Source organism: Chiloscyllium plagiosum, unplaced genomic scaffold, assembly GCF_037043375.1.
Source record: "Chiloscyllium plagiosum isolate Xiang-an unplaced genomic scaffold, Cpla_swu_hap1 HiC_scaffold_38, whole genome shotgun sequence".
NCBI classification, from domain to species: domain Eukaryota; kingdom Metazoa; phylum Chordata; class Chondrichthyes; order Orectolobiformes; family Hemiscylliidae; genus Chiloscyllium; species Chiloscyllium plagiosum.
In genome coordinates this window covers 24,449,610-24,475,518 of record NW_028270176.1, presented here as the reverse complement: position 1 = coordinate 24,475,518, position 25,909 = coordinate 24,449,610, and the positions used below count along the sequence as shown (strand labels likewise).

Sequence of the window (25,909 nt, the reverse complement as noted above, 5' to 3'; positions counted from 1 at the left end):
ATGTCTATTTTGAATATACTATTTACTGGGGAGGAAAGGGGACTTATACGGGGAGCAGCCATTAAAATATGGGACAGGGAACACCCGATTGGAGATGGGGATGCTGGAGAGGGAAAGATGAAGTTTCCCCTCAGAGACCCCCAGTGGGAAAATCAAAACCCGGAGCATAGAGAAGAAATGAGGGAATTGAAAGACCTGATTCTAAAAGGAATAAGAGAGGCAGTTCCGAAGTCGCAGTATCTGACTAAAGCCTTTGAAGTTAGACAGGAGAAAGATAAGACTCCTTCATCTTTCTTGCAAAGATTAAGAGATTCAATATGGAAATATTCTGGAATGAACCCTGAGGACCCAGTGGGACAGAGTCTTTTGAAAGTACATTTTGTGACAAAGGCATGGCCAGATATACAGAGAAAGATACAGAAGATAGAAGGGTGGAGTGAAAAACCATTAGATGAATTGTTAAGAGAGGCACAGAAAGTGTTTGTAAAGAGAGAGGATGAGAGACAAAAACAGAAGGTGAAAAGGATGGTAGCTACGGTTGATGAGGTCGTTAAGAGGAGAATGGAACCGATAGTGAGCAACCGGAGCGGCGGGTGGCAGCATGTAGGACAGAAAGGGAGAGGGTAAAGGGAGATAGACCCTATTGTATGGGCTAGGGAAAGGAATCATGGAAAACTACAGATCCCTCCCCTTCTAATAAATTTAAAAAGGAAAGGGAACATTGTCTGTGAGCGACAATATCCCATTTCCATAGAAGGTACACGAGGACTGCAGCCAGTAATTGAGGGACTGATTAGAGATTAAGTAAGATCCCCCATGACCACAAATGGTTTAGTGTGATAGATTTAAAGGATGCCTTTTGGGCTTGTCCCTTGGCGGAGGAAAGATTTAGGACTATCCCCCTATGAAATCTTATTTGGATTACCTTATCTGGGAACGAATGGAGAATTTCCAATTCCCGAAACTAAAGATTTGTTCTTAAAGAAGTATATACTGGGCTTGTCCTCCTCTCTGTCTTTCCTCAGGAAACAGAGTTTATTGGCACAGACACCACCCCTTGAATTCACTGTTCATCCCATCTGGCCGGGCGATTGGGTCTTAGTAAAATCATGGACAGAGACTAAATTGCAGCCGGACTGGGAAGGGCTGTACCAGGCTCTTTTGACCACTCAAACAGCGATAAGGACGGCGGAAAAAGGCTGGACTCACTACACTCGGATCAAAGGGCCTGTGGAATCTCCAGTTGAGGAAGAGGTCTGGACGGCCGAAGCAACGCAAGACCCGCTGAAACTCAGACTAAAGAGACTTTGAGTAACTGATTATACAGTGGCGACGCGAACGCGGGTATTATTTCTGTAGGATTGTATATTAAGTCATTTTGTGCTTCAGCATGATGTTTAAAGTACTGGGAATGCTTAGAGTTATGATGCTAGCCCTCTTAGTATTGGGATTTTGTCAAATATCATTTTTATATGTATTATTAACAGTTCCTGAGTCTGATAATCCACAAGTAATAGACACTGATGCATGCAGCTTAGTAAATTGTGGGGATGTAGATCATCAGAGACACTACTACAGCTCAGAGATACATCTTACGTCCTATGGGGAAGGCCTTGGGGATGGTACTTGGTATAATGGTCTCGTCACAGTACACTGGGCCCCCTTCCGACCAGCTCGCGATTGTCCCGATAAAAAGTGTAACCCAATATACTTGACAATAAGGAAAACCACATGGCATGAAGCAATTTTGGAGGTGGGGGCACCTATGAGATACAACTAAATGAAACATTTGGGATAAAAATGAAAGCAAATGGGAAGGATTTCTTGGGCTGTTGTTTTCGAATTAGCGTAGGACAGGGAAAATGGGCGGAATTACTGGGTAATGAGATACAACCTTTCACCCCTCCTGATGATCCTAAAGTAGTAAAAATTATAGAGGTAAAGGACTTGAAACAGACCATCGAGATAGAGACTGGGTACGGGGATGCAAATGCCTGGGTTGAATGGGTAAAGTATACTGTAAAAAGTCTGAACAAGAGCCTCCGGTAGGCCAGTGGCCCAGGTGGTTCCCTTTCCGCTCGGGTGGAAGCGAGACAGGAAGGGCATGAAATGTATGATAGCCCTGTACCAGGATGAGACTGCATGGAATGATAGGAACTGTACCTCCCTATCTCTGATGTTCCCTCCCTTGGAGAAGAAAAATGTACAAGTTCTCCCCACATTTTCCGCCGCAGTTGGAAATCACACGTCATGTGTGCATAGACGAGATACAAGCCGGGCTAGAGATTTGGGGGAGCTGAAATTATGTACAGAGATTAAGAACGTTACCGAAACGGAGAAAGGAGGGAACTACTCAGCATTAAAGGTTCCCCGAGCGGATCTGTGGTGGTACTGTGGAGGCAAAATATTGAGACCCACCCTCCCTCCGGATTGGAGAGGGATATGTGCAATTGTACAATTGGCAATTCCATTTACCCTGGCATTTGAGAAGGAAAAGATAGTAGGGAAAAAGGGAAGGGGTAAGAGATCACTGTTAGACATCTTTTGATGACAGGATTTATCTCGATTCGGTAGGAGTCCCAAGGGGCGGGGGGGGGGGTACCTGATGAATTCAAAGCTCGTAACCAGACTGCAGCAGGCTTTGCGTCAGCTCTCTTTTGGTGGGTAACAATTAATAAAAATGTAGATTGGATAAATTACATTTTCTATAATCAACAGCGATTTATAAATTATACAAGAGAGGCGGTTAAAGGAATATCAGAACAGCTTGATGCGACAAGTAGGATGGCATGGGAAAACAGAATGGCCCTTGATATGATTTTAGCAGAAAAAAGGGGGTGTGTGTGTGTGATGTTAGGAGGAAGCAGTTGCACCTTTAACACTGCACCTGATGGTTCAATTACTCGGGCCTTAAGGGGATTGACTACCTTAGCAGAGGAACTGGCTGAGAATTCAGGAGTAGACACATCTCTCACGGGATGGCTTGAATCCTGGTTTGGAAGGTAGAAGGGGGTGGTGATTTCTATCTTTACTTCCCTGATAGTAGTAGTCGGGGTATTGGTGGCCATTGGCTGTTGTGTCATACCCTGTATACGACGGCTCACCCAAAGACTGATTGAAACAGCCTTGATGAAACAGACGCCCCTAAGAGGGAATCAGACAGAGGAACTTTATCGGCTAAATAATGAGGAGATGAGTGAGACCAAGATGGATGAAATCTCCGGAATGATGCTTGCGAATTTCGGGGGTGATGCTTAAAAGAAAAGTGCAGAAGATAACAAATGGTAATTAAAGAAAAAGAGGAAATTGTGGGATATAGGTAAATTAATGTTACTTCTGCAATTCTGCAATTATAATTGATTATATAAAAATAAATGAACTCACATCAGTGTGTAATTGTTTCAGCCAGGAGCTGAGTCAACAAGAATGGAAACGATGTGGAGGAAATGCATAATTGTTTTTTTGTATTAGCTAAAATTGTATGCCAGAATGAAATGTGACAGCAAAACAATGGTAGATATTACGGGCAAATAGATAAGATGTTGTGATGGGATGAAGTTAAGCTAGATACGCCTGTACAAACAGTAGGTATAAACATCTGTTTCCCACTTTTACAGAAACACAGGAACAAACCCCAATTAAAAGGGCTTAGTGATAAGATGCTGTGAGGGGCAGCACAGATGGAGGGAGTAGATAATGGTAAGCAAAGGATGGGATGAGGTCAAACGGCCTTGTGAGGTCAGAAATAAGCATTTTGTCACAGACAAGGCCGGATAAGACAAGAGATAAACAGGAGTAATGGGTACCGGTCTTAGGGAAGTGGAGGATGTAAACAGGGGGGGAAACAATGAAATAAGAAAAAATATGTAGGAACCAAATTATATAAATATCGAGTATTTGTTGAATTCAGTGTGTTTTGTCCCTGCCTTGTGGACATCACAACCACTTGCAAGTGTAAAATAAATGACACTACTGATTCAGATCTTGTCTCGGACTGAAATTATTGAAGTGAGTGAGCTTTGTTTCTCACAAGACCCAGGTTGATAGAAAGCAGGGACCAGGTTTTTGTATTTCACAAGAATCACTATTCCCTACAAGTCATTCTATTCTGGGAACAGGTAAACAATCTAATTAAATTCAGTAACCTCGATAAATTAAAACTCTAACATCTGTTTATAAACCCCTCATTACCCAAATGAAAAAAAAACACATGGGTGGAAGGATAACATGAAAAACAGTTCTGTAGTCTTTATTCTCAAGACCTATTGTGTTGGTTCTTACTGATCTGAAGGTTCTTCCTCATCCCTCCTTTCTTCTGAATGTTTCCACTGCTTTGCAGGAGGCACACTTATGAATTATTGCTGACTTATCTAATTCAAAGTCACAACTTTCAGCATCTGCTTTTGGAGCTCCGCTCCTTCCCCAGGCGTGGTATGATAGGGAGGTATGAGACACTAATGAAGAAGGGCTAATGCCCGAAACGTCGATTCTCCTGTTCCCTGGATGCTGCCTGACCTGCTGCGCTTTTCCAGCAACACATTTCCAGGTATGAGACACTATACTTAAAAGTAAAATGCGAGCATCTTTAAAACTAGCTCTCCTTGTCGAATCTTTAAACAGGAGGTAAACTAATGATTGAAGGGCAAAATTCAGATTCCTTTCAAGTCTTTGTCCCTAGATAATTAAATGTTTTAACAATGTACAAGGGATGATATCTCAGGTTAGACAATGCACTTTAGGTGTGAGGTGCCACTTCAATTCTCTCTCTCTCTGTCTCTCTCTGTATAAAATCTTCATTATCTCGGGGCAAAGGCTTGAAAAGTATCTGGATTTTGCAATTTAATCAGCAGTCCACCTCCGAACTGATTAAAGGACCCAACAAGGACAGGTAGCTTTAAAGTTAAGTTTTTGCTTATAAATATTATGTCTTACATCTCCCTATCATTACCATGCCCGAGGAAGGAGCGGAGCTCTGAAAGCTTGCAATTTCAAATAAACCTGGTGTCGTTTGATTTTTGACACCGCCCTCTTGACCTGACTTAGCTATCTATCTTCCTTCCCATCCATCCACTCCATCTTCCCCACCAACCTAGCACAATCACCTCCTACTTACATCCACTTATCTCCATCTCACCTATCTTCTTCGCCCCTCCCCCAACCTTTCCCTCACCCATCTACTTATCTCTCAGCCCCTTTCCTCCTTCACATTCCTGATTTTTGCCCGAAAATCTCCTGCTCCTCAAATGCTGCCTGACCTGCTGAGCTTTTTCCATGGCCACACTTTTTGACTCTAATCTAAAGTTAGAACAGTAACACAATCGACAATATATGTGCAATGTACATCCAAATTTCCAAAATCCCATAGATTTCTCAGCAACACTTCAAAATATTAATGGTCCTATGGATTGTAAAATCTCATTCAAACTTTACATGGGGTTCCAGTTCCCCACTTTCTGAATTATTAATAAAGCATAAACCTCTTCTGAACACCCAATATAGCATCAAAGCCTGAGTCCTAACTGCGTCATTTAGCCTCGTCTACTAGCTTCCAGAACCTTGTTTGGTTCATTACTTCATTTAGCTTTAAAACTGCTCCTGGAATTAACCCTAAACTTCAACCAGACAGAATCAGGATCCTTCCATAACTTTCTCAGCAGCACAGCTAACGATCCTTTTCTTGCATGGAGCCAGCTCCTGTTTCTCACAGTCTCACTTTCTCCCCCATTAACTGTTGAACTGATTCAAACTTACACAGATTCAGACCTTTGAACTGATCTGAGTGAGATATTAAAAATGTTGCAACAAACCTTGCCTTTACTTCTCAGCATTATTGTAAGTAGCAGCCATTGAAATTCTTATTCCACTGACACAAATCAAATCTCATCACAAATAAATGTAGAACCCAGGGGGCAGGTACCTGCAAGTTCCACGTAGCATTTTCTTAACAAATAGTTTCCATTCTATCCACATTGAATTAAAGCTCATATTTATAGTTCAGTGCACCAGAGAGAGAGGACCAATCACTTTCGTCTACAGGGAAATACATATGTATTCATATGTGTGTGAGCAATTTTGAAGTCTTGTGTATACTCACATTCCACAGCGATAGTTAAGGATCCCTCCATTTTCCCATGTTCATTCTCTGCCACACACTGATAGTCTCCTGTCTCCATGCATGTAATGGAAGAAATCTCCAACCACAGCTCATTGTTGGAACTTGTTCTGTTCATTGTGACATTAAGATGTCTCCACGTCAGGTTAGAAGCTGGGAAGCTCTCAACAGAGCAGATTATCACTGCAGAATTCCCCTCAATTATGTTGATTGATGAAGCTTTAATCACAGCAGGAGAAGTAATTGAGAGATTCCGTGGTGAGTCTAAAACAAGGGAAGAGAATATTGTGAGCAAAGTGCGCAGCAAGACCCCATATCTATCTAGTAATTGAGAGATCCTGCAGTGCATCTGAAAGCAAAGAGAGATCAGTTCACACATTTTCAGTGTAAGGAACTTTGAGAGACTCTGAGAACAAGAAAAAAAGTGACATTAGCGTCAGTTACTTCATGCATGTAATGCAGACAGACACTTTAGTTCAGTAACAGAGGTTCAATACTGAAGGAGTGCCACATTGTCAGAAGGTCAGTACTGAGACAGCACTGCCCTGTCGGAAAGTCAGTACTGAGGGACTGCTGCGCTGTCTGATGGTCAGTTCTGAGGGGATGGCATATTGTCAGAGGGTTATTGTTGAGGGAGTGCTGCACAGCTGGAAATAACATCTTAGTCATCAATCATAGTCCCAGATGCTTTCTTAAGAAATTTAACTGATCCTTTGGCACCATTCAGTCCTGAGTTCTTAATGTAAAACTGAGAATAGAGTGCCAGATGCTCTGAAGAGTGGCAATCTCATACAGAATGCCATTCTATTCTTTCTTTACAGAAGGAGAATGTATTTGTGACAAGAGATTCTGATCAACACTGCTTCAGAAATGAGACCAAACTGCCATTCTGACTGCCTATGAAGATCAGATTCAGAGATGAGGAAGGAAGCAGCGGGTTTGGTGTGGGTGAAATATGGTGTCAGGTCCTGAGTGAGGGAATGGGGGAGCAGGGCAAAGAGTGAGAGGTGAAAGAGAGATGTCAGATCAGGATTGGGGCTGGGAGCGAGCGCGGGTGACTGGTCAGGGACTGGGACTGGCGATAAGTGTATTTGTTGATGGGGGAGGTGGGTAAGTACAGAGTCAGTTGAATTGTTCCTCAGGAAAAAGGTCAGTAAATAATCTAACTTTCCCTCAATAACTATTTTACTTAATTCCATCAGAATCTTTGACTTCTCCAATGTAAATAGGTAAGTTCAAAGGTTACGTGAAAAGGCAAATTACTGAGTCAAATCTTGAATTTCCAAGACAGTACTGTTGGAGTCTTCTCCCTATGAGCAATGTCCATCTGTGCTGCAGTAATAACTGTCTGGCCAGCAGCTATCCAAGCCTTAGTGTACAGCATTAAATATGGCTCCACTGATGGACAATATTAAAGCAATAATCTTGACTGAGCTAACAACTACATAGGAAATAAATTTGGAATAGGTTTGCTCACATGCTGTGGTCACATGATCAACTCAAATGGGCACAACATTTTCAATTAGAAAGATTTGTGGAAATAGACAATCTTTGCTGAATCCCATGGGAACGCGCTGAGCAATCAGAGTCATTTTAACCAGTGCTCAATGTTATCTGTTAAATGAGACATTTAACGGTTCCGGCTGCCAGGACATAGTCTGTGCAAACCACCATTCTCCACTCAGCAGCCCTTTCACTCGCTTTGTGAATTGTTTTTTCCTTGATAGAGTATTTTCTTGTGTTTCGGTCCTAATGAGTGCAAGAGGCAAGACTTCAAATAGATGCCTCTTTTCAGCAATTATTACAGTTCTCTATGATCAGTTTTTATTCGTAAAAAACTAGAGTGCTGCTTGTGGGACCTTGCTTTGCCTATTTAGCTTGTTGTTCCATTGTAGAATGAATGAAGTCCATACTTACATTGTACTGTCAGTGTGAGGGTCTCCTCTGAAGAAACAGTTGGATAACTCACTCTGCAGGTGAGAGTTTGTCCCTGGTGTCTGGGTGATGGGATCAGGCTCAGAACAGAAGTATAGGTCAGAGTGACACCATGCTGAGTTACAGTGTTTGAGACTGATCCATGAGTGTCCCAGGTTAAGACAGGAGTTGTTCTAATGCATGTTGTGTTGAATGTGCAGCTTAGATTCACTTGCTTTCCTGCGATAATTTCCTCAGGGACTATCATGGGTTTATCTGTGAAATCTAACACAATAGATCCTTTTAGGTAAATATAACATGAAGAAATCACAGTCCTATGCGAGAAAGCACTTTTCCCAGCATGACCTAAGAACTGAGTACAATTAATACAAATAAAGACTTCCTTTATTTCTGACTTGAAGTGTATCTCACTCGGTTAAACACATTTTCACTCTGACACCCATGATTGAACAGTACTGGGTGAGGTGGGGGAGCAGCTCAGAGCCCATGGACAACAGGCTCCTCCCATTCTTCAAAATCTGTCATATTCCAATTAAATCCTGTGTGCAGCAGGGCAGCACCTATTTGTAACAATCTCAGCCAGAAAAATGGAACATGCAATCAGATTTTTGTCAAAATTCTGGTTTTGGAGCTTGCTGTGCAATATTTGGCTGCTGTGAATTCTTCATGGCAGCAGCAACTCCAATTAAAGAATTAATTTATTGTCTATGAAACTCTTTGGAATACCCTGAGATGGTGAAAGGCGTGACAGAAATGTGAGTCTATTTTGTCTTTTTAATACCTTTAAACAGGATTTGAGAGATAAGTAAGAGTGGATCACCTTATTGCATTGATGGACTGAGTCAATGCATTGAATCATTAATCTTCAAGTCAGTATCAGAGGTTTATCCAGGACTGAACTGGAAGCTACCTCCCGGTTACTGAAAATCAGACATGGCGTTATCACACACTGTGTTTTGTGTTACTATCACATGTCACAATTTATGTTGTTTCCCGTTGAGCGTTGGATGTGAACTATTGAGCAATTATAACACAGCACTTACTGGAAACATGAAGCTGGGTTACAGGATAATAGTTAAAACTGGGGCCATTTTCAAATTCTACTCTGAAAAAATAAGGTCCTGCATCTTCTCGTTTGACGTTGGTTATAATCAGGGAACAGTCTCCATCTTTGAGGTTTCCAGCCAGCCGGGTCCGATTGCGTAACCGTGGCAACTCGTGTTTGTGATCCTTGGAGTGAAAGGCTATGGGATCCCAGGGCTTCTGGTTCTCACTGTTAAACCAGACTCCATTGCGTGGTTCATTTTCCAGACATGATGGATAATTGTAATGGCAAGGAATCTGTGCACAGGAACCTTCCTGCACTGTCATCTCTTGAGGACAATCGTGTTTCCACTCTTGTGACAGTCCAGTTGGGGAGAGAAACATTCGTATTTAGCATCAAGTGACTTGTAGACTCCAAATTTACAGATGAGATTGGATTGAGGGATGGTCAGTGCTGAGGTGGATTAGAACAAATTATTAGAAGGCACGATAAACTTGCAGATCACGCTTGTAATTAGCAAAATGTGTTCCAACATTGTATTTATATGACACACTCAATTTACAAAATATAGAACATAGAACCGTTCTGAGGAAAGGTCACCAGGACCGAAAGTTAACTGATTTCTCTGCACAGGTGCTGCCAGATCTGCTGAGCTTTTCCAGCAATTTCTCTTTTTGTATCGAACAGGAAGCACAAGAACAGGCTCTTCATCCCACAATGTTGTACTGAACATGACATCAAATTGCACTAGCCCCTTCTGTCTGTCCTTGGTCCATATCCCTTCATTTCTTGTATATTTATGTGCTATCTAAAAGTCCCTTAAACACCCCGATTGCATCTGCTCCACCACCATACCTGGCAACGCATTCCAGATTCTTATCACTCAATGTGTAAAACACTTGCCTCTCACATCTCTTTTGAACTTTGCCCACCTCACCGTTAAATTCATGCTCCCTGGTATTAGATATTTCAACTCTGGGAAAAAGCATTCTTACCATCAATCCGATCTATGCATCTTATAAATTCATAGAATTCTGTCAAGACTCCCCTCAGCCTCCGCTGCTCCAGAAAAAGCAAACTGAATTTTTCTGGCCTCTCCTAATAGCTCACACCCTCGCATCTAGGCTGCATCCTGATAAACCTCTTGAGCATACTCTCCAAAGCCTCTGTATCCTTCTTGTGATCTGGCGATTAGAATTGAACACAATACTCCATGTGTGGCCGAAACAAAGTCTTACAAAGCTGCATCATGTACTCAATTCCCAAGGGCCTGTGCCCGAAACGTCGAATCTCCTGTTCCCTGGATGCTGCCTGACCTGCTGTGCTGTTCCAGCAATAAAGTTTCAACTTTGATCTCCAGCATCTGCAGACCTCACTTTCTCCCCAACAAATAAAGGCAAGCATGCCATATGCCTTCTTCACCACCCTATCCATTTGCGTGGCCACTTTCAGGGAGTTAAGGACTTGAACCTCAAGATCCCTCTCTACCTTACTGCTGTTCAGAGTCCTGCCATTAACTGTATGCTTTTCCTTAACATTTAATCTCTGAAAATGCAGTACCTTACACTTACTCAGATTAAACGCCATCTTCTATTTCTCCATCCATATCTGCAATTGATCTGTATCCTGCTGTATCCTTTGACCACCTTCTACGCTGTCCACAACTCCACTGAACTTTGTGCCTTCTGAAAACTTAGTAACCGCCCCTCCACATTCAATATTTTTATCCAAGTCATTTTATATAAATTACAAACAGCAGAGGATCTTGTACCGATCCTTGCTGACTTCCAGCCAGAAAAACACCCTTCCACCACTATCCTCTGCCTTCTATGGCCAAGCTAATTCTCAGTCCAAGCAGCCAAGATACCATGTATCCCATGAATCTTAATCTTCTAGGTGAGCCTACCATGAGGGGCCCTGCTGAAAGCAATGTAGACAACATCCACTCCTCCACCCTCTTTGATCAACTTCATCACCCCCTTGAAAAATTCAGTCAAGTGAGTAAGGCAAGACCTGCTCGGCACAAAGCCATGCTGACTGTCCCTAATTAGGCCATGTTTTTCCAAATGCGCGTAAATCCCATTCTTAAGAAATCTCTCCAATAGTTTCTCAACCACAGATATGAAACTCACCAGTCTATAGTTTCCTAGATTATCCCCCAAGAAGGGATTCTTGAACAGAGGAACAATATTAGCTACTCGTCAGCCCTCTGACCTCTCCAGTGACTAGTGAGGATGCAAAGATCTTGGTCAAGACCCCAGCAGTCTCCTCTCTTAGCTTTCACAATAACTTGAGGGAAGGTATCGTTGGGCCCTGGGGACATATCCATGGTAATGTTCTTCAAGAGAACTAACACCACGTCTTTCTTGTGTCCTGGAGTACTGAGCATGCTCCACACTAATCTTCCTGTCCCAAGTTATTTTAAAAAAACCATAGTCAGGAAAAGTATACCAAGTCACATGAAGTGATATTAGGGCAACTGATGAAAAGCCAAGGTGGTATTGGTGGAAAGGCAGATTACGAGAGAGATGCATACAGTTTGCATAGGGTTATTGATTTGTTAAGTCAGTGGACGAAAGTTTGGCAAATGGAATATGTTGTGGGAAAATGCAAAATTGTTCACTCTGGAAGAGAGAACTGAAGAACAGAGTATTTTTAAATTGATAAAAATTGCAGAAAACTGTAACACAAAGGGTCGTATGGATACTTGTGCACAAAACGCAGAAAGCTAACAGACATGGGCAGCAAAGGATCAGGAAGGCAAATGGAATGTTGGTCCTTATTTTAAGGGGGTAGGAGGATAATTGTACAAAGTGTTGGTGAGATCACATCTGGAGTACTGCAAGCAGATTAGATTCTCTGATGTAAGGAAATATATCATTTCATTAGAGGTAGTTGAGAGAAGGTTCACTCGGATGATCCTCGGTATGGCGAGGTTGTTTTTGGAGCAAAGGCTGAACCGTTTGGGACTCTACTCACTGTAGTTTTCAAAAAAAGAGAAGTCATCTCATTGAAACAAATAAGAAAGGACTTCTCAGGTAATGTTTCCTCTCATAAGAAAGTCTGAGACAAGAGGGCCTAGTTGCAGAATAAAAAGTCACCTATTTAAGACTCAGATAAGGAGGAATTTCTAATGTTGGACAGTTGGAGGTTTTTTGACCTCCTTGCTACAGAGAGGTGTGGGGTAGTGCCTTGTACATATTTAAGGCCGAAATGTGTAGATTTTTGATTAGTTGAGGAATCAAGGCTTACAGAGAAAATTCAGGAAGTAGACATGAGGAATATTGGATCCGCCATGATCTTCCTGAATGGCAGAGCAGGCTCAATGGGCAGAATGGCCTACTCCTGTTCCAATTTCTTATGGTCTTAAGGTCTTAAGCAGGATATCAGAAGAGAATGGCAGGGAGGTGAGGGAGGGAATTCCTGAACTCCAGGCTCCAGGTAGCTAGAATGTCAATCCACCAATGGTGGGACGAGTAAAGACAAGTCTCTACCCAAGGACAGAACTCCGGATCTCCCATGGAGCTGAAGGAGATGACAAGAAGAGGGAAGTAACAAGGATGTAAATTAGGGAGCATAATTTAAGCTGAGAGGAGAAAGATTCAATAGGGGCCAGAGGGGTGACTTTTTCACACAGTGGGTGGTTTGTATGTGGAATGAACTGCCAGAGGAAACAACAGTTACCACAATAAAAAGGCTTTTGGACAGGTACATAAATTGGAAAAGTTTAGAGGGATATGGGCCAAATGCAGGCAAATGGGGCTAGTGTTTATGAAATTTGGTCAGTATGGACGAGTTGGACTGAAAGATCTTTTCCTGCAGTATGACTCTGTGATTCTATGCTTGATGAGGAATGAATGTAGGACAGCAAATGCAGTGGATGGTAGCAGGTCAGGACTTGGTGTAAAATGAGATTTGGGTGGCCTGGACTTTCTAGAGGGTAGAATGTGGAAGACCAGCCAGAAGTGTGTTAGAGCAGTGACGCATGATGAGCTGACACGGAGTTTGACATTTCTGAGGATGGGAAGTCTTTTGTTGCAGATGCTGAGGGAGGGAAGCAGTGAAGATATCCTGGTGAGAGCAATCTTATGGCATTCTTATGATGATGGAAAAGGACTTTGAAATAAAGGTGAAAGCGCTTAAATATTCAAAGGAGGAGAACGTTCCAGAGGAGGCGGTCAGGTCGCAGTGCAGCAAAGAACAAAGAAGATTACAGCACAGAAACAGGCCCTTTGGCCCTCTAAGCCTGCACCCATCCAGAGCCTCTGTCTAAACCTGTTGCCTACTTTCTAAGGGTCTGTATCCCTTTGCTCCCTACCCATTCATGTATCTGTCAAGAAATGATGCTATCATCTGCCACCTCTGCTGGCAACACATTATAGGCATCCTCTACCTTCTGTGTAAAGAACGCCATGCATATCTTCCTTAAACTTTTCCCCTCTCACCTTGAACTCGTGACTCCTAGTAATCAAGACCCCACTCTGGGAAAAAGCTTCTTGCTATCCACCTGTCTATACCTCTCATGACGTGCTAGGCCTCAATCAGGCCCCCCCTCAATTTCCATCTTTCCAATGAAACTAATTCTAACCTACTCAACCTCCCTTCATAGCTAGCTCCTTCCATACCTGGCAACATCCTAGTGAACCTCCTCTGCACCCTCTCCAAAGCATTCACATCTATTTGGTAATGTTGCGACCAGTATTCCAAATGTGGCCGAATCAAAGTCCTATACAACTGTAACATGACCTGCCAACTCGTTACGCAATGCTCCATCCAATGGAGGAAAGCATGCCATATGCCTTCTTGACCACTATCGACCTGCGTTGCCACCTTCAGGGAACAATGGGCCTGAACACTCAGATCTCTCTGTACATCAACTTTCCCCAGGATTTTTCCATTTACTGTACAGTTCACTCCAGAATTGGATCTTCCAAAATGCATCATCTTGCATTTGCCTGGATTGAACTCCATCTGTCATTTCTCTGCCTAACTCTCCAATCTATCTATATTTTGCTGTATTCTGTGACAGTCCCCTTCATTTTCTGCTATCCACCAATCTTTGCGTCATCTACAAACTTGCTAATCAAACCACCTATACCTTCCTTGAAATCATTTATGTATATCACAAACAACAGTAGTTCCAGCATGAATCCCCGTGGAAACCACTGGTCACAGGTCTCCATTTTGAGAAACTCTCTTCCACTACTATTCTGTCTCCTGTTGCCCAGCCAGTTCTCTATCCATCCAGCTAGTACACCCTGGACCCCATGTGACTTCACCTTCTCCATCAGCCTACCAGGCTGATCTGATGATAAATGCCACATGGTCACCACACGAGTCTCTGGGGATGGTGTTGCTGGATGACGCAAGGAAGGGAGGATGCATTAAAATTCATTGTCTGCAGCTCAGTTTCGGTTTAGGTTCTGATGTGGATGCTATCACCTGTCCTAAGTTTGTGGATTTGGGAGAACAAATAGGTGAAATCCTGAAAGCTGCGTCACCTGATTAACACAGCTATGAAACTAACAATTCTGACCTGACGGTGTGTCCTTTCCCTTTGAATGTACAATAGGGTTGTCAAGTAATTATAACTTAGCACTTACCAGAAACGTGAAGCCGGGTTACAGGAAAGTAGTTGTAACTATTCACTCTGTCAAATTCTATCCTGAAGTAATAAGGTCCTGCATCTTCCAGTGTGATGTCTTTTATAATCAAGGAACAATCTCCATCTTTCAGATCTCCAGACAACCAGGTTCGATGACGGAACCGTGCCAACTCGTGACTATGGTCCTTGGAGTGAAAGGCTGTTGATGATGTTTTCCCATTTTCATTGTTAAACCAGATTCCAATGCGCGGTTGGTTTGTCAGATGAGAAGGGTAAGTATAATGACATGGAATTTGTGCACAGGAACCTTTGTGTACCATCACCTTACCTGGAATGCGGACTTTCCACTCTTGTGCCAGTCCAGCTGCGGGGAGAAATATCAGTATTTAGCGCTGGATGCCCTGTAGATCCACCAGACTCACGTCTTCCATCACTGGTACAGAGTGCCTGCAGTGTGGACCATCTACAGGATACACAAAAATCTGACCAAGGTTATGCAGTTGATTGAGGGAACCCTGGACACAGGAGTGGACAACTTCATTCTACATTGGCTCAAAGTTCTCATGCCCCTGTTTAGTAATGCCAGTTTTCCATCCAACAGAGTGTCTAAAACATGTGCCAATGGAGATACATTCTATGCTGATTTACAGGGCAGCACAATGAATGAGGAACCCTCAGAAGCCACAACTTATCACCATGATGAGTCGCTAATTTGTCACAGCTCTCAGATACCTTTTAAATGTTGTAATTGTATCAGTCTCCTCCACTTCTTCTAGCAGCTCATTCCATACTCATACCAACCTCTGTATGGAAAAGTTGCCCCTTTGGTCCCTTTTATATCTTTCTCCTCTCACCCTGAACCTATGCCCTCTAGTCCTGGACTCCCCCACCACAGGGGAAAGACCTTGTCTGTGTATCCTATCCATGCCCCTCATGATTTTATAAATCTCTATAAGGTCACCCCTCAGTCTCCGATGCTCCAGAGAAAACAGCCCCAGCCTATTCAAACTCTCCCTACAGCTAAAATCCTCCAACCCTGGCAACATCCTTGTAAATCTTTTCTAAACCTTTTCAAGTTTCACAAGTTTCTGTTAGGAAGGAGACCAGAATTCCAAAAGTGTCCTAGCCAATGCTTTGTTCAGCCACAATATGATCTCCCAATTCCTATACTCAATGCTCTGACTAATAAAGGAAAGAATGCCAAATGCCTTCTTCACTATCCTTTCTACCTGTTACTCTGCTTTTAAGGAACCAAGAACCTGTGCTACAAGGTCTCTTTATTCAGCAACACTCCCTAGGACCTTACCATTAAGTGTACAAGTCCTGCTCTGATTTGATTTTCCAGAATGCAGTACTTCGGATTTATTTAAATTAAACTCCATCTGCCACTCCTCAGCCCATCAGACCATCTGATCAAGATTCCCTTATAATCTGAGGTATCCTTCTTTGCTGTCCTCTACATCTCCAATTTTGGTGTCATCTCCAAACTTACTAACTATGTCTCTTTTGTTCACACCCAAATCATTTATATGAATGAACAACAGCAATGGACCCAGCACCGATCCTTGTGATACACCACTGGTCACAGGCCTCCAGTCTGAAAAACAACCCTCCACCACCACCCTTTGTCTTCTACCTTTGAGCCGGTTCTGTATCCAAATGGCTAGTTCTCCCTGTATTCCATGAGATCTAACCTTGCTAACCAGTCTCCCATGGGGAACCTTGTTGAATGCCTTACTCATGACCTAAGGCAGTGATTCTTAAACCGTTTTGTTTGAAGAACTCCTTTTTAGATGGCTTCACATCTAAATCAGACTCTCAATCACATTTTATGATACAGTTTCATATTCCTAACATAAGTGTACTGTCTTGAAGACAGTTTTAATTGTGGGATTTAGGAAGCCAGCAATCACTTGGAGGACTATTTGAGGACAATGTAATTGATGTAAACAATGACGAGACAGAACAGAGAGACCAAGAATTGCAGATAATTGTGAGTCCATTGGATTAGATATAACAGCTATCTGATGAAGGAGCAGCGTTCCAAAACCTACCAGGTGGAAGGGTCTGGAAGGTGGTGTCTGAGAATCTTTGGTGAATTTCTGCAGTGCATCTTGCAGATAGTACACACTGCTGCTACTGAGCATTGGGGATGGATGGAGTGTCTTCAAGACTGAAATAATGAAGAATTTTGAATGTTTGGACATATCTGCACCTGAGAATGGTGATAGATGGATCATTCAATATATTCAGTGCTAAGACAGGAAAAGCTTTGATTGACAAGAAAGACATGCGGGGGGGGGGGGGGGGGGTAGAGGCGGGGGGGCAGGCAGGAAAGTGGAGTGCATTTCACAATATTGGCTTATTTCTCAGGCTGGAGGGGCTTTTATTTCCAAATAAACCTATTGGACTATAACCTGATGTTGTATGATTTTTAACTTCATCCACCCCAGTTCAACACTGGCACCTCCACATCATGGCTTCCATCTAGAAGTACAAGGGCAGCAGGTACATGAGAACACCACCACCTTCATGTTCCCCTCCAAAGTTACTCACTTTCATGCCTTGATAATATATCGCCATTCCTTCAGTGTCACTTGTGTCAACATTCTGGAATTCCCTCCCTAAGGGCGTTGTAGATCTACCTACAGCACATGGACTGCAGCAGCTCAAGAAGGCAGCTCACCCACACCTTCTGAAGGAGCAGTGAGGAGTGGGCAATAAATACTGGACTCAGCCAGCAATGCCCATGTCTCATGAGTTATTGAAAAAATTGCTGATTTGGAAGCTCTCGTTCTTGATTGACGTATCCAAACTGAGTGCTCCCCTCGTCCCCAAGTATCTCAGCTGTCAGCCTCCTAGTGTACCGCATCACCACCACTCAACTGAAAGGAAATCAGAGGTTGGTTGCTGAAAACCATGATAACTGAGAGATTCTGTCATCTTGAAAAGGGGCAAGTGTTGGGGAGTTCTGGGAGAGGATATCTTCTGAGCTACACTTCCATTAGTTAATCCAAAATTAAGTTTTTCATTTCTTCAACTCCCACTTTCTTGTTTCGCACTCACTCTCAGTTTCTCCAATTCTCGCTCCCAGTGATAGAATGAATCTACTGAGGACCCCTTGGAAAGTATTGCCCTCAATTTGATCATATTGCCTGTTTGTAACCGCTTTGGATTCTCATTGACTGAGGGATTTCTCTGAGTCTTCATTATCTGAGGAATGTATTTGGAACTCCATATACTAAGGGATCTCTTAATCCTCATTGTCTGGGGGAATCTTTTTGGCTTATTACTATTTAAGGGATCCCTTTGGATTCCCTTTGTCTGAGAAATTTCTTTCGGTCTTCATTGACTACTTACTCTCTTCGGATCCTCATTATGTCTGTGGGATCTCTTTGGATCCTCATTGCCTAAGGGATTATTTCTGATCCAACCTCCATATTGTTGTATTGTTGATTTCGATATGACTTTGGAGACTGACTGTTCCCCAAGCTCAGCACTGGTAAGGAACTTAAATCACTGGATTTCAGAATTATATGGCATAGATGGAGACCATTCCATCCAATTTCCCTGAGTCAGATCTTTGAAAGGCCTCTCAAATTAATCCCCATGATATCCTCTTCCCCCCACAGCCCTGAAAATGTATTCTTTTTGCAATATTCTTTTAATTCCTGCTCTTCAAACTTCCTCTCCACTCTGATTCCACTGCTCTCTCAGGCAGCAACTAATTGATCTCCTCTGGAGCTGCAATGTTTTCAGAGTCTGCAAATTTACACAGTGCAGCAGATCAGAGACAATCAGGATAACTTCTCTCTTGTCTATCCTAGGAGTTGCTGGAGATCATTCAGAATGAAATTGGCAAAAGACACAAACTTCAGGCAGAGTTAACAGAGTTCTGGCTTCAAGATCCACATTACCCTTCAGTTTTTATCCAATTGTCCCTGTCACCCCACATGGACTGATCTACATTTGTACTTTGTCTGTCAACACCTCAGTTTTATGATTATCTCCATCTATTTCCAAGTCCTCCACTATCCTATGCCCTATCTCTGTAACTTTCACCAACTGTTGGACTCTTTGAGATCTCTTTCCTCCTCTATGCTGGTTCACTGCAAAATTTGTTCCCAACCAGAGCTCAATAAGAATGATCATTTTCAAAACTATTAACCACAAAGCTGTCTGCGCTGACAATGACATTACCTTGAAGAAGTAACAGCAGGAAGTAAGATTTCCCAATCATTGTGCACTCCCAGATATTTTATCAGCTTCTGAAAAAGAAAAAAATTAACAAGACCTTACCTATTGAGAGATCAGAACTGCTTTGAGACAATGTCTTCACAGACTTGAGCCATATCCCCTGATGTTACTCAAAGTAAAAATGTTTCAAAGGCATCAATCACTCGAATCTGTTCTTAAATTAGGACCGCAAGAAAGAGGAGCACGAGTAGGCTTTTTGCCCACTTCAGTCTGCTCCATCATTTAATTTGATAATGGCTAATCCAACATTTCTCACATTCACTTCCCCATGTTTTGTCTGTCACCCTTGATTCCCTGAATGATGAAGAATTTGTTTCAGCCTTTGATATACAGAAGGACTCTACCAGCTCAGCTCACTGTGGCAAGGAGTTCCAAAGACCCTCAACCTTCTGAAAGAAGAAATTTCTCCTTATCAGAGTTTAAATTTGTATCCATTTATTCTGAGACTGTGCCCTCTGGTCCTAGACTCATAAGAGGGGAAACATCCACACACCCTGCCAAACCCATTAAAAACCTATTTGTTTCAATCAGATCTCTTCTCATTCTTCTGAACTACAGTGAGTACAGTCCTAACTTTTTTTTTAGATTACATTACAGTGTGAAAACAGGCCCTTCGGCCCAACAAGTCCACACCGACCCGCCGAAGCGAAACCCACCCATACCCCTACATTTACCCCTTACCTAACACTACGGGCAATTTAGCATGGCCAATTCACCTGACCCTGCACATCTTTTGGACTGTGGGAGGAAACTGGAGCACCCGGAGGAAACCCACGCAGACACGGGGAGAACGTGCAAACTCCACACAGTCAGTCGCCTGAGGCGGGAATTGAACCCGGGTCTCAGGCGCTGTGAGGCAGCAGTGCTAACCACTGTGCCACCGTGCCGCCCACCTTGTTTAGCCTTTGCTCATAAGACAATCCCTTCATACCAGAAATTATCCTGGTGAACCTTCTCTGAACTGCCTCCAGTAAAACAATACATTTAAAGCTTGACAGTATCAAAAAAGGATGATGGTGGTTGTGGAAGAGAATTCCAACAATTGTGTTACTTGCCTGACAGTTTGTCTGGGGAGTAAGTGCCGAGATGCTCTGCTCGGGCTGAGTGTCACTTTCCTGTGCTGTTCCATTTGTGTTTTTAATTAGAAAAGGATGACACACCAATTCAAAATGAGGAAGTAAGAAGCCAGTGATAAGGAAATTGGAGTCGAGAGTGTGGTACTGGAAAAGCACAGCTGGTCAGGCAGCATTACTTTCGCCTAGTATAAGGAAATTGTTGAACATTTGAATCAAACTCTGAGTTGGGCAATTGGTCATATGTCGTATCTACCCCATGTGGAAATTCAATTGGTACAGTCCTCAGTTCAGAGTCTGTATCTGCCATGAACCAGGTTGACAATCCACACAGTTGAAACTTTATTGCTGGAACAGCGCAGCAGGTCAGGCAGCATCCAGGGAACAGGAGATTCGACGTTTCGGGCACAGGCCCTTCTTCAGGAATGAGCTCATTCCCTGTTCCCTGGATGCTGCCTGACCTGCTGTGCTGTTCCAGCAATAAAGTTTCAACTTTGATCTCCAGCATCTGCAGACCTCACTTTCTCCTCGAAGATGACAATCCACACAGACTATTTGAATATTTATTCCACAGTGTGTAATCGTCACTGTCTGTCCTAACTGCCCCATGAAGGTGCTGTCTATGTCGCTGTAGCTAAACCTACAATTCTGTTAGAGAAGGACCTCCAGGATTTTGAGAGTGACACTGAAGGTACAGCAATTTATTTCCAAGTCCAAATGGAGAATGACCCTTTCACCATAAGAATTAAGAACAGGAGTAGGTCTTTTGGTCCCTTGAGTCAGCTCAGTTGTTCAAAAAGAACATGGCTGATTAGACATTCCTCAGATCTACTTTACTACCATTTCCCTGAGTGTACAGGAAAGAAACATAGAGGATGGTGTCCCCATGTATCTGTTTCCAAGGTCCTTCCAGATGAAAGTGATCGTGGGTTTCAGCGAAGCTGTATAAGGAGTCTTGGTGTAGGATGCACCAGAGCTGTGGAAACATTATATTTTTGGTGGATCAGTACTGAGAGAGTGTTGCACTGTCAGAGGGTCAGTAGTGAGAGAGTGCCACACTGTTGGAGGGTCACAATTAAGTCGTGACAATTGTGTTAAAATATAATATAGATTTATCTGCTTTCCCAAAAACCTTTTCAGCATTGCTATGTTCATGAACAACTGCCAACTAAATGCTACAATCTAGTGAGAGGTCAGCAACTTTTGCTTTACAGGAGTAAGAGTCTCATAGCTAAAGACATGCAAAAAATACAAAATACAACACATCACGGTTTTAGACAAGTAAAAATAAACATTATATTGCAACATTTGATAAGTAGTACAATAAACAATACATGTAAAATATGAATTCTAACTGTGTGTTAAAAAGATGTGATAAGCAAATCATCAATGTGATTATGACACTCATGTTTCTGAATTTATACTCGTATACTTTATTGACATGCTGGATCAGTGCATCTCATTTATCTCGAAATAGATTGCAATTCTTCACTTTTCCTAACCTTACCTTGAAATGTCCTACAGAGACACTGCATCATGCTGTACGTGATTTGATTTGATTTATTTATTGTCACGTACCGAATTGCACTGCAAAACTTTGTTTACAAGCAATACAGGCAGGCAATAGTAAACAAGGATGTACGGAGGAATACAGGTTTCATTGCACAGGGAGTGCACCATGTGAGAGCAACGTGAGCAAGGTCAACATTATTTGAGGCCAGAGAGTTTATTCATCAGTCTAATAATGGCCGGGAAGAAGTTGTTCCTGAACCTGCTGGTGCTTGTGATCTGTACCTTCTGCCTGATGGAAGAGGTGGTAGGAGATCATTAATGGGGTGTGATGGTCCTTGATCATGTCAGTCACCTTTCTGCATCAATGAGCCATGTAAATGTAGTCCAATGGCTTCTGTGATGGTCTGGGCTGTGCACACCATCTTCGGTAGTTTTACAGTCCTTGGCAGGACAGTTGCCATACTAGACCATTATGCACCTGCACAGTATGCTTTCAATGGTGCATCTGTAGAATTTTCTGAGCCACCTGAGGAAGAAGAGGTGTTGTTGTGCCTCCTTGACTGTTGCACATGCGTGGGAAGTCCAGGACAGATTGCCAGTTACCATCACTCTGAGAAGTTTGATGCTCTCCACCCTTTCAACGTCAGTTCCATTTATGTACATAGAACATAGAAGAATACAGCGCAGTACAGGCCCTTTGGCCCTCGATGTTGCGCCGATCCAAGCCCACCTAACCTATACTAACCCACTATCCTCCATATACCTATCCAATGCCCGCTTAAATGCCCATAAAGAGGGAGAGTCCACCACTGCTACTGGCAGGGCGTTCCATGATGTAGATGGGAGCATGTTCTCCTTTCTTTCTGAAATCAATGATCCGTTTGTTATTTTTGCTGACATTGAGAAAGGGGTTGTTCTCATTGCACCACGTCACTAAGTCCTCTCTTTCTCTTCTGTATTTTGACTTATTGTTGTTAGATATCTATCAACTATGGTGGTGTCATCTGCGAGCTTATACATGGCATTCATTTGGAATTTGACAATGCAGTAATGGATGTACAGGGAGTACAATAGGAAGCTGAGGACATATCCTTGGGGGCTCAATGAATGTTCACATTTGAATTGACTACCATGCTTTTCTAGATCTTCCTTCAGAATAATCTGTAAATGATATTGCTGTGCTCCTTCACAGGTACAAAACACCAAGGATTTTCCCTGATCTCTTTTCTTGCTCAATTGCATCAAGAAAATGATCCTTGTTCTTTTTGACCCACTTTCTCTTGCGCTGAACTATAAGTCGCACAGAATCCCTCTGATCTCCTCGAGCTTGATGGGTTTTCAGGAACCCCAATACCATCCTTGAGCTGCCAGGCAACTCCTCAAACTTCTTGCCTGAGTTCTAATGCCTGACTGCCTTTGGACCTTCTCTTTGTGTTTGATACACAGAAACTCAACATTTCAGTTGTCATCCTGGAAGGACAACTAAATTCAATACATAGTAATGCACTCAACAACTTCCAGCCTCACCACCTTCCATCTCTAAACTCCCTTTCCAAATCCTGTCCTGAATAAACCAGAGGAAAGCTTGCAACTAGACCAGCTCCCAATTCTGGGTAAAATTACACGTAACTGATATTTTAGAGCAGCCTAAAGTAACAATCACTTGGGACTGAGTCTGACCTGAGTGTTATAATCCCACAGAATGCTGACCCCCACAGCTCAAGGAATGAATGCTAAAAATAAATATTCAGTACCAACATGCTTAGCCAGTTTCACATTTATCACTTTATTAGCATCTGATTCTTGGTATCATTGACCTCCTTGCATAATCACTTTAACACCTCATTGGCTACTTCATCATCTTTGTTTTCATTGTTAACATGTGATCATCAATGAAAGGAACAGCATTTCTTGTTCATGCAGATTTGCTCTTGAGACAGTAGTAGCGAACGAGCTTCTTTAACCAGTGCATCTGTCTGGGGTTGATACTATTCCCAATATCTGGACAAACAAGACCCACTTTCCCTCCATTCCCCTCAAATTTCCTATTGTTTCATTTCCTTGATGCCCTATAATGTTATTTGCATGTTAGTGTGTACGTGTTTGTTTATGTACATCCATGCATCATTGAATTTGGGAATCTGTTTATTTTACCATTTTACATTTTAAGTTGGAATAAACTCAGTGCTGTCATTCTGATAAACTCAAGGAAATCTGTGTGGCATGCTCTTCAGGACTTTAATGCCGATCCAAGTGCAAAATCGAATTAGCCTTTAAACGCCTTTAATATAAAATGCAAACTCCATTTTTTGACCAGAGGAACTTTCTCACTCCTGCCGATTTGAGAATAATAATATTCCCCATTACAAATGGGGGTCTCAGGAGGTATCAAGCAGGATAGAAAAGGTGAAACAGGGGATGGAATGTGTTGAAATTTTCAGAAGGCGTGTCACAAAATGTCATGCTACTTAACAGGAAAGAGCCCACATGTTGGAGGTTGTACATGAACATGGATAGAGGTTGGGCTAATTATTAGAAGACAAAATGTTAGAATGATGGGTGCTTTTTCAGAATGGCAATCTTCAACTACTGGTGTCCTACAAGGGTCCATGCTGAAGTCATAATTATTGATAGCATATATTAATGACAAGGATGAGGTAAGTGAAAGTATCTTAACAGAGTACTTTCCTATTTGAACAAAATAGTTTTCTCACTACTGCAGATTTTGTTATAACAATATCACCAATGGCAAATTCTGTATCTTTACAGGACCTGTGGTTGGTTTCAATCATCTTTGCTCTCGCTTACTTGTGGTATTTTTTCATTTTGTCCTTGTTATATTTTTCCTATGTTTACTTACAAAGTGCAAAATAGCATTTTCTGTCAATGTAATCCCAGTACTGGTATACACCTCCCAAGGTCTTTCATTTCTTGGATTATCCAAGTGAAAATGTGAAGCATCCAAGAAAGTTAAGGGGAATTGTTTTGCTATGAAAGACTGTGTTGGTAGTTCTCTAACATAATGATCTCACGCTATCCCCTTTCTGGAAAGTGAATTTGCAAACTGACTTTATTAAAACATGTTAAAATGTTGCAAACCTTTATTTACTTCGTACTCATCACTACCTCACAGAGCTGGTATTGTGCTTTTAACTATTTTAAATGTGTCCTCTCACCCCCTCTGTATCCTTTAAATAAGGTTAGCAAAACTGTGCACAGCTGTCGAAGTTTCAAAGCTATTTTCACATAAGTTTATGACTTTTCATTTTCAAGGTATAGTTTTCCCTCAGCAAGTTGTGGTAGTGATGTGAAAGTTAGAAATCTGTGGAACATGGTTTGCCCAGCCAGTGATACCCACATTCTGTAAATGACTATGCAAGGGAGTAATGTTTAACTACCAAATATTGATGGCAATTGAAAATAACTATGAGCTACAGACAACTGCAAGTTTACTATCTGTATAAATTGTGAGAGGTAATTTCGGTTTAAACTTTAAGATGTGCCTGGACCACAGACTGATCTATAATAAAAGACAAAACTTTTGTTTCTTTTCTAACAACCATTTTATATACTCAAAAGTAGAATAGTTTAAATTGTGCAGAATGCTGACAATTTGTGAGCGATAGTAAAAACAAGCAGGCTCTTGATTGATGAAGCCATTAACACAGCAGGGAAGGATGAGTCCTTGACTGATAAGACTGCTAGCACAGACAGAGAAGAATAAGTCTTTGACTGATAAGACTACAGGGTGAGAAAAACAACAACTTTAGAGACTCTGAAGACATTTGTTGCAGACTTTGTGATAAGGGTACAAATCGAAGAATAATGATGTTTTTAAGAATGTGAACCTCATGGCTTGTTAGAGCCAAGGAGGGGAGGGACTTGTGCTGTATATAATGGGAGACTTTGTAAGCCTCAGCGCGCTTTTCTCAGAAGAGTGCCCAACTCTGCAGACTTGCTAATAAAACTTTGTTTTCCTGAATTTGTCTAGAGCGATTATTGAGAAGCGATTTTCGTTTCTAACAACTTGGGGGCTCGTCCGGGATCAACACTCCGGCCGCAAGGGGAGTTGAGGAAGGATATCGGAGAAGGTGCACCCTGCTGAGTTCAGCAGTCCCTGATTCCTTGCTTGTCACCCCGCGCAGCTTGAGCGAGTGATATCCGGGAGGCTCAGGAAAACAAAGGAGGGGTGTACCCGAGGCAGTGGGGACGGTTAACGATCGAGTAATTTCGGTGCACCGAACCCAGGTAAGAAAAAAACTTGAGGGGACCGTGTTTCCGGAGGACTGGGTACCTACGGGGTGCCTGTGGATTTTTTCTACAGAGACGTGGGACTCAGGAATCTAGAGACCGGGGCTCGCCTGTGAGGG

General features: G+C 42.4%; 1 protein-coding gene across 1 annotated transcript in view; it reads right to left on the bottom strand.

Moving 5' to 3' along the window:
• LOC148139330 (sialic acid-binding Ig-like lectin 13) overlaps nt 1-18,937 on the bottom strand; it is a 31,185-nt gene extending 12,248 nt beyond the window's left edge. Inside the window, exons 1-5 of the mRNA XM_087981049.1 lie at nt 18,898-18,937; nt 14,696-15,061; nt 9,091-9,459; nt 8,030-8,311; nt 6,095-6,376 (exon numbers count right to left, since the gene is read on the bottom strand). Coding sequence (XP_087837175.1) covers nt 6,095-6,376; nt 8,030-8,311; nt 9,091-9,459; nt 14,696-15,061; nt 18,898-18,937 — 1,339 coding nt within the window. The remainder of the gene's footprint in view (nt 1-6,094; nt 6,377-8,029; nt 8,312-9,090; nt 9,460-14,695; nt 15,062-18,897) is intronic.
• Between the last annotated feature and the right edge of the window lie 6,972 nt (nt 18,938-25,909).